This window comes from Ovis aries, chromosome 24, assembly GCF_016772045.2.
Source record: "Ovis aries strain OAR_USU_Benz2616 breed Rambouillet chromosome 24, ARS-UI_Ramb_v3.0, whole genome shotgun sequence".
NCBI lineage: Eukaryota > Metazoa > Chordata > Mammalia > Artiodactyla > Bovidae > Ovis > Ovis aries.
In genome coordinates this window covers 19,406,592-19,421,991 of record NC_056077.1, presented here as the reverse complement: position 1 = coordinate 19,421,991, position 15,400 = coordinate 19,406,592, and the positions used below count along the sequence as shown (strand labels likewise).

The 15,400-nt window shown below is 40.9% G+C and overlaps 1 protein-coding gene and 1 pseudogene across 4 annotated transcripts in view; one reads left to right on the top strand and one right to left on the bottom strand.

The window, feature by feature from the left end:
- Positions 1 to 15,400, top strand: part of DNAH3 (dynein axonemal heavy chain 3) — a 232,424-nt gene that overhangs the window by 30,095 nt on the left and 186,929 nt on the right. For 3 of the 4 annotated variants that reach the window (XM_042240494.2, XM_015104112.4, XM_060405791.1), the window contains 3 exons: positions 2,852 to 2,957; positions 3,118 to 3,296; positions 14,903 to 15,087. In XM_042240494.2, coding sequence (XP_042096428.1) covers positions 2,852 to 2,957; positions 3,118 to 3,296; positions 14,903 to 15,087 — 470 coding nt within the window. Of the gene's footprint in view, positions 1 to 2,851; positions 2,958 to 3,117; positions 3,297 to 14,902; positions 15,088 to 15,400 lie in introns of those variants that run through there. The other variant, XM_060405790.1, reaches the window with a different exon arrangement.
- LOC105604697 (protein SET-like) lies at positions 10,597 to 11,766 on the bottom strand (annotated as a pseudogene).

Below are 15,400 nucleotides of genomic sequence, written 5' to 3'. Positions count from 1 at the left end.
GTTGTAACTTAGCCATTTTGGCATTGATTTAGATAGAGTTCCTACCTATCATCAAATAAATAATCCCTATTCCCACAGAACTGAAATAATACGTAATAAGTAGCCAGTACTTACTTACATAGGGATTATTATTTATCCCCATTTGCAGATGAAGAAACCATAACTTTCCCAATGTTATACAGCAAATAGATAGGAGAGCCAGAATTCAAATTAGAGGTTTACCCCTATTATCTGAAAGCCTTGGCACCAGATAGATTCTGGAATTTAGAAATTCCTGAATTTTAACCAGTGGTCACCAGTACTACCAGGAAGCCTTGAAAAACCCCTGGACCAACCTCACTCACCAGGTGACAGACACCAGAAGTAAGAAGAACTATAGTCCTGCAGCCTACAGAACAGAGACCACAAACACAGAAAGTCTGACAAAATGAGATGGCATATGTTCTAGACAAAGAAAGAAGGTAAAACCCCAGAAGAATAACTCAGTGAAGTAGAGATAGACAATCTTCCAGAAAAAGAATTCAGAATAATGATAGTGAAGATGATCCAAGATCTCAGAAACAGAATGGATATACAGACTAAGATAAGAGAAATGTTTAGCAAAGAGCTAGAAGATTTAAAGAACAAGTAAACAGAGATCAAAAATATAGTAACTTAAATGAAAAATCCCTAGAAGGAATCAATAGCAGAGTAAATGAGGCAGAAGAATGAGTAAGTGAGCTGGAAAACAGATTGATTGGTAGAAATCACTGCCACAGAACAGAATAAAGGAAAAAGAATGAAAAGAAGTAAGGACTGCCTCAAAGACTTCTGGCATAACATTAAACACACCAGCATTCACATTATAGTGGTCCAGGAAGGAGAAGAGAGAGAAAAATGGACATGGGAAGATATTTGAAGAGATAATAGCCAGTCACTTCCCTAACATGAAAAGCAAACACTCAAGTCCAGGAAGTGCAGAGAGTCCCATACAGGATAAACCCGAGAAGGAACATGCTGAGACACATATTAATCAAACTGACAAAAATTAAGGACATAGAACATATTAAAAGCAGCAAGGGAAAAGCAACAAATAATATACAAGGGAACCCCATATGGTTATCAGCTGATTTTTCAGCAGAAACTCTGCAGACCAGAAAGGAGTGACACAGTATATTTAAGTGATAAAAAGGAAAAACCTACAACCAAGAATACTCTATGCAGCAAGGCTCTCATTCAGACTTGACAGAGAAATCAAAAGCTTTCAGTTCAGTTCAGTCGCTCAGTCGTGTCCGACTCTTTGCAACCCCATGAATGACAGCATGCCAGGCCTCCCTGTCCATCACCAACCCCAGGAGTTTACTCAAACTCATGTCCATTGAGTCGGTGATGCTATCCAGCCATCTCATCCTCTGTCGTCCCCTTCTCCTCCTGCCCCCAATCTCTCAAAAGCTTTATAGACAATTAAAAGCTAAGAGAATTCAGCACCATCAAATCAGCTTTACAACAAATAGTAAAGGAACTTCTCTAGGCAAAAATAAAAAGCCCACAAATAGAAAAAAGAAAATTATGAAAGAGAAATCTCACCAGTAAAGGCAAACATACAGTAAAGAAAGAAAATCATCCACAGACAAATATATCAAAATCAGCAATCATGAAAGGAAGAGAGTTCAACTGCAAGATATTGGAAATGCATTTGAAATTAAGATACCAGCAACTTAAAACAGGCTTGTGTGAGTTTGTGTGTGTGTGTGTGTATATGTGTAGGCTGCTATGTCAAAACCTCATGGAAACTGTAAATCAAAAATCTACAATAGATAGGCACACAGAAAAGAAAATGCAATCCAAACACAACCCTAAAGATAGTCATCAAATCACAAGAGAAGAGAACGAAAGGAAGGGAAGCAAAAAAGACTAGACCAAAAAATTCTGTATTATGAGAGGCTGTCCTTTATATGATAGGGTGTTTAGCAACATCCCTGGCTTCTTCCTGTTAGTAAGACCCTCCCTACTTTTGACAACCAAAAATGTATTCAGACATGGCCAAATGTCCCCTGGGGACAAAGTCACCTCCAGTTGAGAACAGCTGCTTTGTCTATTCTGAAAATCATGGCCTCAGATTTGGAAGCTCTGCCCTCATGAATTCAACCTAGGGTCTTCTGTTAGAAACCTCTGTTTTCCCTGTTTATTCTTATACATATAGTTTGTTTTTCTGGACTGACAGTTCCAGAAGCTTCTCAGTATCTTAGTTTCAGTCTCTGAAGTGTTGACCAACTCTTGGAAGTATACCGCTGGGCTCTGCAAAGTTAATTCTGCCTACTCTGTGTCATCTTTATTTTATTTCAAACATATTTTAAGTCAGAGCATCCCAAAACGTCCTCCAATTTTGAGAAAATCTGTCTAGCCATTTTTACATCATCTGACAACAGACAGAGAGAAACTGAATTCTGTTCAGTAGACTTTAGGTTCATTAGTTCCTGAATATTTGTCTTAAAATTTAGACATAGAATTTTAGAACTAGAAGGAGGAATAGGAAGTATTGTTTATTGCACATTTACTGTATGTTAGGCATAGTATTAATTACTTTATATTATAGCTTTACAACAATCCAATGAAGTGTTGTTTCCACTAAAAATTAAGGACACCGACCTTTGAAAACTAGAAATATTTTGTCTAAGTTCATGTAGCTCAGAAGTGGCAAAATTGGAATTTGAAGGTAAAGTTCTGGATTCCCAGTTCACTGTACCTTTTGCCATGTGTTTCTTTCATAGTTTGACCTAGTTTTTATATTATCTCTTTGTTTGCCACTCTGACTAATCTGATTTGGTGACCTGTATTTGTATGTTTGATTTTCTGCTCTTCAATATGGAAGATACTTAAATGTATACAAAAAGTATGATGACTTATTGGATAACACAGCAGAACAAAACATCACTGCATTCCTGAAAGAAAATCATGAAATTGAGGATTTTGTAACGGTAGGAGATGCCACTTGACTTTTTTTTTTTTTTTTTTTTTTTTGTATCTTGGTTACATGTGGTACAGTCCAAAAACACTGTATTGGCTGGGGATGAGGCTAGGGGCAAATGCATAGAGGCTAAAGACAAATTAAACTACTGAATCTACTCTTTTCTACAGAGGATCAATAGCATTAAAAAGCGGAGAAATGAAATTGCATCCATGCACATAACTGTGCCCTTGGCCATGTTCTGCCTAGACACCATGACCCTAAATTATGATCTCTGTGAGCGAGCCCAAAATCTTAAAGACCGTCTGATTCAATTCCAAGTGGATGTAAACCGGGACACCAATACCAGGTATTATTGTTGCATGCAGGGAAATAGCAATGATAATAGGCACAACGGGAGAATGAAAAAGTGGATCGAACTTGTAACTTCCAATTCAACTTGTTTCTGCCCCCAAAGTGAGGGTTTCAGAGACTCTAGGTTCAGACAAGATGATAAACAATAAGGAGAAAACTATCTGGGACTTAGAGTCGTTGTTGTTCAGTTGTTCAGTCGCTCAGTCGTGTCTGGCTCTTTGTGATCCCATGGATTGCCACGTGCCAGGGACTTAGAGTATGAAGATGGAAAGAATCCTGAGGCAGTTAATCTCTGATGCTTCAGCCTTTGCTTTCTTGCAGACAACTTCAGAGAGATATTACCTGGCAATCTGAGCTCACAGGCCCTCTCATTGGCTACCTGTCACACTCAAAGACACGGGGTGCTTACAGTCAGCCCTTAGAATCTCTTCTATGCAGATTTCTACTGTCTGGATGTGGGGATTCTGTTCAATTCAGTTCAGTTCAGTCGCTCAGTCGTGTCTGACTCTTTGCGACCCCATGAACTGCAGCACGCCAGGCCTCCCTGTCCATTACCAACTCCCAGAGTTCACTCAGACTCACGTCCATCGAATCAGTGATGCCATCCAGCCATCTCATCCTGGGTCGTCCCCTTCTCCGCCTGCCCCCTATCCATCCCAGCATGAGAGTCTTTTCCAATGAGTCAACTCTTCGCATGAGGTGTCCAAAGTACTGGAGCTTCAGCTTTAGCATCACTCCTTCCAAAAAAATCCCAGGGCTGATCTCCTTCAGAATGGACTGGTTGGATCTCCTTGCAGTCTAAGGGACTCTCAAGAGTCTTCTCCAGCAACACAGTTCAAAAGTATCAATTCTTCGATGCTCAGCCTTCTTCACAGTCCAACTCTCACATCCATACATGACCACAGGAAAAACCATAGCCTTGACTAGACGGACCTTAGTTGGCAAAGTAATGTCTCTGCTTTTGCATATACTATCTAGGTTGGTCATAACTTTTCTTCCAAGGAGTAAGCGTCTTTTAATTTCATGGCTGCAGTCACCATCTGCAGGGATTTGGGAGCCCCAAAAAATAAAGTCTGACACTCTTTCCACTGTTTCCCCATCTATTTCCCATGAAGTGATAGGACCGGATGCCATGATCTTCGTTTTCTGAAAGTTGAGCTTTAAGCCAACTTTTCGCTCTCCTCTTTCACTTTCATCAAGAGGCTTTTTAGCTCCTCTTCACTTTCTGCCATAAGGGTGGTGTCATCTGCATATCTGAGGTTATTGATATTTCTCCTGGCAATCTTGATTCCAGCTTGTGTTCTTCCAGTCCAGCGTTTCTCATGATGTACTCTGCATAGAAGTTAAATAAGCAGGGTGACAATATACAGCCTTGACGTACCCCTTTCCCTATTTGGAACCAGTCTGTTGTTCTATGTCCAGTCCTAACTGTTGCTTCCTGACCTGTATACAGATTTCTCAAGAGGCAGGTCAGGTGGTCTGGTATTCCCATCTGTTTCAGAATTTTCCACAGTTTATTGTGATCCACACAGTCAAAGGCTTTGGCATAGTCAATAAAGCAGAAATAGATGTTTTTCTGGAACTCTCTTGCTTTTTCCATGATCCAGCGGATGTTGGCAATTTGATCTCTGGTTCCTCTGCCTTTTCTAAAACCAGCTTGAACATCAGGGAGTTCACAGTTCACTTATTGCTGAAGCCTGGCTTGGAGAATTTTGAGCATTACTTTACTAGCATGAGAGATAAGTGCAATTGTGCGGTAGTTTGAGCATTCTTTGGCATTGACTTTCTTTGGAATTGGAATGAAAACTGACCTTTTCCAGTCCTGTGGCCACTGCTGAGTTTTCCAAATGTGCTGGCATATTGAGCGCAGCACTGTCACAGCATCATCTTTCAGGATTTGAAATAGCTCAACTGGAATTCAATCACCTCCACTAGCTTTGTTTGTAGTGATGCTTTCTAAGGCCCACTTGACTTCACATTCCAAGATATCTGGCTCTAGATTAGTGATCACATCATCATGATTATCTGGGTCATGAAGATCTTTTTTGTACTGTTCTTCCATGTATTATTGCCACCTCGTCTTAATATCTTCTGCTTCTGTTAGGTCCATACCATTTCTGTCCTTTATCGAGCGCCCATCTTTGCATGACATGTTCCCTTGGTGTCTCTAATTTTCTTGAAGAGATCTCTAGTCTTTCCCATTCTGTTGTTTTCCTCTATGTCTTTGCACTGATCGCTGAAGAAGGCTTTCTTATCTCTTCTTGCTATCCTGTGGAACTCTGCATTCAGATACTTATATCTTTTCTTTTCTCCTTTGCTTTTCACCTCTCTTCTTTTCATAGCTATTTGTAAGGCCTCCCCAGACAGCCATTTTGCTTTTTTGCATTTCTTTTGATGCCTGTCTCCTGTACAATGTCATGAACCTCATTCCATAGTTCATCAGGTACTCTATCAGATCTAGGCCCTTAAATCTATTTCTCACTTCCACTGTATAATCATAAGGGATTTGATTTAGGTCATACCTAAATGGTCTAGAGGTTTTCCCTACTTTCTTCAATTTGAGTCTGAATTTGATAATAAGGAGTTCATGATCTGAGCCACAGTCAGCTCCTGGTCTTGTTTTTGTTGACTGTATAGAGCTTCTCCATCTTTGGCTGCAAAGAATATAATCAGTCTGATTTCGGTGTTGACCATCTGGTGATGTCCATGTGTAGAGTCTTCTCTTGTGTTTTTGGAAGAGGGTGTTTGCTATGACCAGTGCATTTTCTTGGCAAAACTCTATGTTTTGCCCTGCTTCATTCCGCATTCCAAGGCCAAATTTGCCTGTTACTCCAGGTGTTTCTTGACTTCCTACTTTTGCATTCCAGTCCCCTATAATGAAAAGGATATCTTTTTTGGGTGTTAGCTCTAAAAGGTCTTGTAGGTCTTCATAAAACCATTCAGCTTCAGCTTCTTCAGTGTTACTAGTTGGGGCATAGACTTGGATAACTGTGATATTGAATGGTTTGCCTTGGAGACAAACAGAGATCATTCTGTCGTTTTTGAGATTGCATCCAAGTACTGCATTTTGGACTCTTTTATTGACCATGATGGCTACTCCATTTCTTCTGAGGGATTCCTGCCCACAGTAGTAGATACAATGGTCATCTGAGTTAAATTCACCCATTCCAGTCCATTTTAGTTAGCTGATTCCTAGAATGTCAATGTTCACCTTTGCCATCTCTTGTTTGACCACTTCCAAATTGCCTTGATTCATGGACCTGACATTCCAGGTTCCTATGCAATATTGCTCTTTACAGCATTGGATCTTGCTTCTATCACCAGTCACATCCACAACTGGGTATTGTTTTTGCTTTGGCTTCATCCCTTCATTCTTCAATCTTAAACTCTATATCATGCCTTCATTTTACTGATGACCATATGTTAGTCAATACGTTTTTTTGTTGTAAGGGGTAGGAGGTGTGACTGGCTAAGGTAAAAAAGAAATTTGGAATCTGCATGTTGAAAAGTTTAGGAGTTGCTAGCCTCAGGCCCTTAATACTACAAATTAGGATGTAGTCTCCCTCCCTCTGCTTGCTGTCTGCTGTGTCAGCTTCATTCTCGGACAGGTTCTCTCCAGTTTGTGGGCACCAGCAGCTCCAGACTTAATCCTCCCAGGTTCTCATTCACAGGGGAAAAAAGATTTACCTTTTTTCCAATGCTGTGCCACTGGGCAAGTGAGGCACTAGGCTGACTTGGATTGTTTGGATAACACCAAGGCAAACACCATAGTCAAGAGGATGGTTTAGATCTGGGTACTATTCTCATCTCTAGAGTGAATGTCAGCCTTACCTAAACCATGAGAATCAAGGAAAGGAAAGAGAGGGTACCCCGAGAAGAAGTAGGCTGTGGTTACTAGAAAAAGAAATGATGCTAAGATACTGGGACAGTAAATTTCTGCTACTCTGCTTCCCACTTCAGTACTCTTGCCTGGAAAATCCCATGGACGGAGGAGCCTGGTAGGTTGCAGTCCATGGGGTCATGAAGAGTGGGACACAACTGAGCGACTTCACTTTCACTTTTCACTTTCATGTATTGGAGAAGGAAATGGCAGCCCACTCCAGTGTTCTTGCCTGGAGAATCCCAGGGACCGGGGAGCCTCGTGGGCTGCTGTTCTATGGGGTTGCACAGAGTCGTACACGACTGAAGTGACTTAGCAGCAGCAGCTTCTATTTGAATGTTACAAAATGTGTCTTATTTTTAGCTCTCTTTCTCAGACAGCTTTAAATGATAGACTAAAATGATTTAACACTAATAATCATTATTAATGTTATTTTATATATCATTCATTTATTTGTAGATAAGTATAAATTTAGCATTTTGTGGCACTTTTAAGATTTATAAACTACATATCAGAAACTCATCAGTAAATTAATGATGATAATAGTTACCATTTTTCCAGTACACATTGTAGTCCAGGCACTGTGTAAGTGCTGAACATTCAATATCTAATCAGTCTTTACACCAACCCTAAGAAGTTGTTCATTATTCTCTCCCTTATGTTGATAAAGAAACTGAGCCTCCAGGAGATCCTTAAGTGGCACATGCAGGGTTAACCTAGTTCATTTTGACTCCAGAGCCATACTCTTCCACCACTGCATTCAACTTTCTGACTGAGTAATGAAATTGTGGGATTTCTGTTTTGGGAGCCAGAAGTCTTGATTTTGAATCCAAGGCCTTCCATTTACTTGTTTGTGTTCTCTGGCTTCACCTCTTGGATCTTCAGTTCCTTTGCCTATAGAATAAATATTTGGGACTAGGATAGTAAAACATTTTCAGCCTTCGAACTACTAGGACACTTCCTTTTGGAAAGTTTGAGCATCAGGTAGTTGGGGTTTTTTTCCCTTAAGTATTTGTTCCTGTCAAATCAGGGCTTCCCCAGTGGCTCAACTGGTAAAGAATTCTGCCTGCAATGCAGAAGACCTGGTTTTGATCCCTGGGTTGGGAAGATCCCCTGGAGGAGGGAAAGGCTAACCACTCCAGTATTCTGGCCTGGAGAATTCCTTAGACTATATAGTCCATAGAGTTGCAAAGAGCTGGACGTAACTGATTGACTTTCACTTTCACATCCTGTCATATCAAGTAACATGGTGCGGCCTTGGTTGGTCCATGCTTTCTTCCCCATCAAAATAAATGTATAATTTCCTTTGGTCTTTTTAATATAAATGAAAGTAAATGTGTCCCCTTACAAACCTGGGGATTTCTAAGAGCCCAGAAACAGAAACTCCTGGTCAGTGATTGAGTTCTGAAGTTTCGTTCTACCTTGAAAATAGTGGCTCTGACTCATTTGTTCTTCTCAGCCATCCAATGAGGTAGGTAAAACAGATATAAAACTACTGAATGGAGAAGAGGCCTGGGTGGTGGGGGAGAAAAAACTCACTTGCCCAATTAGGTGGGTTTGAATCTTCTGAACCAACATCCCACCCTCACTACTTTTTTGTCCTGTGATTGCTGAGTGAAGTAACTTCTTGTTTCCAGTGACAGGTGTGCCCTAGAAAGGGATGCTCTGGCAATAAAGGCAAGAGGCACCTTAAGTGCATTGGTAATAAAGTGGGCATGCCATCTATTTCCACTATAGGTGCATTGGTCTAAAGTTGCTAAAACAATGACTTAAAATATTGATCAGAAATTCCATGGCCCTGAGTAGAGATATAAGAAGTTATCCCTTAGGTCTGAATGTATGTTCCCCTCGGGGTGGAAAATCTTGTCCAAAAAGTGACAATAAAGTAGAGAGGCCATCAGTTCAGTTCAGTTCAGTCACTCAGTTATATCTGACTCTTTTTGCAACCCCATGAATTGCAGCACGCCAGGCCTCCCTGTCCATCACCAACTCCCGGCATTCACTCAAACTCACGTCCATTGAGTTGGTGATGCCATCCAGCCATCTCATCCTCTGTCATCCCCTTTTCCTTCTGCCCCCAATCCCTCCCAGCATCAGAGTCTTTTCCAATGAGTCAACTCTTCGCATGAGTCAAGGCTATGGTTTTTCCTGTGGTCATGTATGAATGTGAGAGTTGGACTGTGAAGAAAGCTGAGTGCAGAAGAATTGATGCTTTTGAACTGTGGTGTTGGAGAAGACTCTTGAGAGTCCCTTGGACTGCAAGGAGATCCAACCAGTCCATTCTAAAGGAGATCAGTCCTGGGTGTTCTTTGGAAGGAATGATGCTAAAGCTGAAACTCCAGTACTTTGGCCACCTCATGCGAAGAGTTGACTCATTGGAAAAGACTGATGCTGGGAGGGATTGGGGGCAGAGAGGCCATAGATTGATGCAAAATATACTGGTCTCCCTTATGCCATCACTACACCATACAGAGAATAGCCCTGTGCTTACAGGACCCCTGGATCTTTATTTTAAATGATATTGTCAGTGCATGTAGAAAACAGTGTTTGTTGTGCTTAACTTATCCCTGGATATTGCTAAGGTGTTATTTTGGTCAGATTTCTGATATCATCAACCCATATTCAGGACTTTTAGAGGATCTAGTAGTTAGTGGGTATAAAAGAAAGACTCAACTCAGTCTAACTTGTGAGCAGCAAAATCTACATCTTCCCTACTGTGTGTTTTCTGTGTGTCTCCTTTACTTCTATATAGAACTCTTTGTTCTTGTCACTGCCAGTCACCAAATGTATAGAGGACTTTCCCCACACTAATCAGTTCAGCTGGGTGCCCTGCAATTCAACTTAATTCTGACACTGTCTTCCCAGAGGTAGCATCAGCTTCCACAGGTTAAGGGCTCAGTCCTATAAGACTGTCTCTCATAATTTCAGACACCAGTCACAAGTTCGAGTTGTGCTTCTGTGCTTTTGACCAACCAGCTGTAAATTGAAAGTTCTAGTGACCCTGTCCTTGAGTTTAATTAATTTGTTCCAGGCCTCTAATCATGGCTCAGTCTTTTCAGTGGCCAGCTCATCCAGGAGTCACCCTGAGTCACCTCACTAGAATGAAGGCTACTCCTATCACCCATAAAGTTACATGGATTTCATGGGCTTAGTGCTAGGAACTGGGGCCAGAGGCCAATATATAATTTTTGTTGAGACGGGAAGGGAGAAAAATGAATTTGGGAACAGAAAGGGGTAGAGATTATTTTCCTACTGAATTCTGCTCAAGGTATCCGCGCCCCCCCCCCCCCAAATAAGTTGTGAACCATGGTATAAAGGAGAAAAGAGACCTCAAAAACAGGGTGACAGAGCACAAGAGGAGGAAAAATAAAAAGACTGCAAGTTGCTCCCAGGGACTGGAGAAAATTTTAAAAGGTTGGAATCCATCAGTGTTCCATTAGTAATCTTTTCCTTCATCTTTCTCTCCTTCCTCTCCCTCATCATCATCTTCATCTTCTTCACCTTCATCCTCATCCCCTTCTTCATCAATATCTTCCAATCCTTCTTCCTCTTCATCATCATCGTCTTCCTCTTCTCCTTTCCCTTCCTCATCATCCATGTCAGGAGCCAAGTAGTACTGTAATGCATTTGGCTAAATATCATCTTTGATGACCTCTCCTAACTCATCTGAGTCCCTTGGACTTCAAGGAGATCCAATCAGTCCATCCTAAAGAAAATCAATCCTGAATGTTCATTGGAAGGACTGATGTTGAAGCTGAAACTCCAATATTTTGGCCACCTGATGTGAAGAGCTGACTCGTTTGAAAAGACCCTGATGCAGGGAAAGATTAAAAGCAGGAGGAGAAGGGGACAACAGAGGATGAGATGGTTGGATGGCATCACTGACTGAATGGACATGAGTTTGAGTAAACTCCAGGAGTTGGTGATGGACAGGGAGGCCTGGCCTGCTGCAGTCCATGAGGTCGCAAAGAATTGGACACAACTGATGGGCTGAACTGAACTGAACTCATCTGCACCCGCTTCAGAATGATCAGTAAACCAGGTGAAGAAGCTTTCTGGTTTCTCCTGCTGTCTCTTCCTACTGGCTTTATTCCATGTTTGCATTGATCGTTTCGTCAGATCCTTTCCAGATTTCCATTTGATTTCAGTGGACTTTGAAGATGGATCACCACTCTCATTCAGATGAAATTCTTTGGAGAGAATTTTATTTTCGAAGTAAGGGTTTTCATCAAAAATAAAAATCTATTCTGTAACCTGATTTAATGTCTTCAAATTCTGTCACTTCAACTCTTATCAAATAATGCAGCGCCTCTTCATCCTCCTTCCCAATGTTGTTACCCCAAAATTTGGGATTTTGGCGATTAATTCGGACCTCTTTTGAAAAAATGGTTGGCGGAATTTGTTATGTTTCTGTTCTATTTTCAAAAATCTCCTCACTGGCTTGTTCATTAAGTCTGTCTATTCCATTTTGTACTTCATCAACATGTTCAATTGCTTCTTGCTGTTCTTTTTCTGAGGTTTCGTCCGCCGCGTCGAGGTTGGAGTTGAGCTGCTTTTGACTGACAGTGGCCGCAGGCACCAACATGGTGCCGCTTTCGGGGTGGGACGGGGGCGGGCAGCGGGGAGCGGGAGAGAAGGGAAGGCGAAGGCGACGGGCAGAGACTTCCTTTCACGGCACACGCGCGGGCGCTCGCGGGCGCCGCCTTCCGGCGCACTTTCGCTCACTCTGTCCCTGTCCCTGGCTCTCAAGCGCTGGGGGAGCGGGTGGCGGCGTTGGGAGGACAGGCGGCTAGGCTCCCTCAACTCAGGCTCTGCGCTCCAGCTTGATGTTCCATCTCCCCAAGCCGACTCCTCCTCCACCTCCTCATCACGGCGAGGGCAAAACTATGATAGCTATTGTGTTTTTAAATTTTTATTTATTTTTTAATTGAAGGATCATTGCTTGGCAGAATTTTGTTTTCTGTCAAACCTCAACATGAATCAGCCCCTCCCTCCCGTCTCCCTTTCCTTCCCACCCCTCTAGGTTGACACAGAGCCCCTGTTTGAGTTCCCTGAGGCAAACAGCAAATTCCCATTGTCTATTTTCCATACGGTAATTAAGTTTCCATGTTACTCTCTCCATACATTGCACCCTCTCCTCCTCTCTCCCCGTGTCCATAAGTCTGTTCTCTATGTCTGTTTCTTCATTGCTGCCCTGCAAATAAATTCTTCAGTACCATCTTTCTAGATTCTGTATATATGCCTTGAAAGTGAAAGTTGCTCAGTCATGTCTGACTCTTTGCGACCCCAAGGACTGTATAGTCCATGGAATTCTCCGGGCCAGAATACTGGAGTAGGTAGCCTTTCCCTTCTCCAGGGGATCTTCCCAACCCAGGGATCGAACCCAGGTCTCCCACATTGCAGGCAGATTCTTTACCAGCTGAGCCACAAGGGAAGCCCTGATATGATAATTGTTTTTCTCTTTCTGACTTACTTCACTCTGTATAATTGGCTCTAGGTTCATCCACCTCATCAGAACTGACTCAGATGCATTCCTTTTTAGGGCTGTGTGATCTTCTATTATATATATGTACCACTGCTTCTTTATCCATTTATTTGTTGATGGACGTCTAGGTTGCTTCCGTGTTCTAGCTATTGTAAGTAGTGCTGCAGTGAACATTGGGGTACATGTGTCTTTTTCAATTTTGCTTTCCTTAGAGTATATGGCTAGGAGTGGGACTGCTGGGTCATATGGTGGTTTTATTCCTAGTTTTTTAAGGAATTTCCATACCATCTTCCATAGAGACTGTATCAATTCACATTCCCACGAACAGTGCAAGAGCATTCCCTTTTCTCTACACCCTCTCAAGCATTTATTGTTTGTAGACTTTTTGATGATGGCCATTCTGACTGGTGTGAGGTGATATCTCATTGTAGTTTTGATTTGCATTTCTCTGCTAATGAACTATATTGAGCATCTTTTCATGTGTTTGTTAGCCATTTGTATGTCTTCTTTGGAGAGATTTCTGTTTAGGTCTTTTCCCCATTTTTTGATTGGGTTGTTTGTTTTTCTGGTATGAGCTGCTTATATATTTTGGAAATTAATCCTTGGTCAGTTGTTTCATTTGCTATCATTTTCTCCCTTTCTGAGGGTTCTCTTTTCACCTTGCTTATAGTTTTCTTTGCTGTGCAAAAGCTTTTAAGTTTAATCAAATCCCACTTGTTTATTTTTGTTTTTATTTCCATTACTCTAGGAGGTGGGTTATAGAGGATCTTGCTTTGATTTATGTCATCGAGTGTTCTGCCTATGTTTTCCTCTAAAAGTTTTATAATTTCTGGTCTAACATTTAGGTTTTTCATCCATTTTAAGTTTATCTTTGTGTATGGTGTTAGAAAGTGTTGTAATTTCATTCTTTTACACGTAGCTGTCCACTTTTCCCAGCACTACTTATTGAAGAGGCTGTCTTTGCCCCATTGTATATTTTTGCCTCCTTTGTCAAAAATAAGGTACCCATGAGTGTATGGGTTTATTTTTGGGTTTTCTGTCTTGTTCCATTGGTCTATATTTCTGTTTTTGTGCCAGGATCATAGATTTTGATGACTGTAGCTTTGTAGTATAATTTTAAGTCAGGAAGGTTGATTCCTTCAGCTCCATTTTTCTTTTTCAAGACTGCTTGGTTATTCAGGGTCTTTTGTGTTTCCATATGAATTGTGAAAATTTTTTGTTCTAGTTCCATGAAAAATAACATCGGTAATTTGATAGGGATCACATTGAATCTGTAGATTGCATTTGGTAGTATAGTCATTTTCACAATATTAATTCTTCTTACCTAGAAGCATGGAATATCTCTCCATCTGTTTATGTAATCTTTGATTTCTTTCATCAATGTCTTATCATTTTCTGTATACAGTTATTTTGTCTCCTTAGATAGTTTTTTTCCTAGATATTTTATTTTTGTTGCAAGGGTGAATGGGATTGATTCTTTAATTTCTCTTTCCGATTTTTCATTGTTAGTATATAGGAATGCAAGTGATTTCTGTGTATTGATTTTGTATCCTATGACTTTGCTAAATTCACTGAATAGTAATTTTCTGGTAGTATCTTTAGGGTTTTCTATGTATAGTATCATGCCACCTGCACGCAGTGGGAGCTTTACTTTTTCTTTTCCAATCTGAATTCCTTTTATTTCTTTTTCTTCTCTGATTGCTGTAGCTAGGACTTCTAAAACTATGTTGAATAAAATGGGTAACCTGGAAGACATGGACAGATTCTTAGAAAAGTTCAGTCTTCCAAGACTGAACCAAATAAGACTTAACTCTTACTTGTTAAGAGTATAAGGTTTGGAATCAGTTAAACCAGGTTCAGATCCTGGCTCTGACACCTAAACATCATGTTGCTTTGGATAAAGTTACTCAGCCTCATTTCTTCCATTATAAAATGTTAATAATATTAATAGTTCCTAACTTTAAAATTTTGTGAAAATTAAATGAGTTAATACTCATTCAGTGATTAGAATGGTCGTGGTAAAGGGCATAGTACATGTCATATATTATTACCATTTCTACTGTTGTTATTTCTAAATATGGTATGCATGTGAATATTATCCATCAAGAATTGACAGGTAGAGAAAATTTGGAAAACCTTGTTCTAATCTCCAAATAGTAATCATGTCTGCTTAGTATAGTGGGTTTCATAAGAAAGTTATTTTAGATGTTGATGATGGCTGTTACTTTCCCTGTAGCATCTGTAATCAGTACAACCTCATTGCCGACAAAGTCAGTGAGATTCCTGTCAACACTGGGGAGCTAGTATTCCTCATTGAATTCTTAAAGAAATCCAGTGATGTCACCGTGTTCAAACTCAGGAGGCAACTTAGAGATGCAGTTGAACGGCTGGAGTTCTTGATGGACTATGCAGATTTGCCCCGTAAGTACAATGTCATGTGTGTACGTGCAAATGTATGTATATATTTATATGTTTAGATATAAGGAGCCGGAAAAGAAGAGTTCACAATCCTCCCACTAAATATCTGTATCAGAAGAGCTGCTTTTTAAGTGTGTCTCTATATTGCTGCTGCTAAGTCACTTCAGTCATGTCTGACTCTGTGCGACCCCATAAACGGCAGCCCACCAGGCTCCCCCATCCCTGGGATTCTCCAGGCAAGAACACTGGAGTGGGTTGCCATTTCCTTCTCCAATGCGTGAAAGTGAAGGCGCTCAGTCGTGTCCGACCCTCAGCG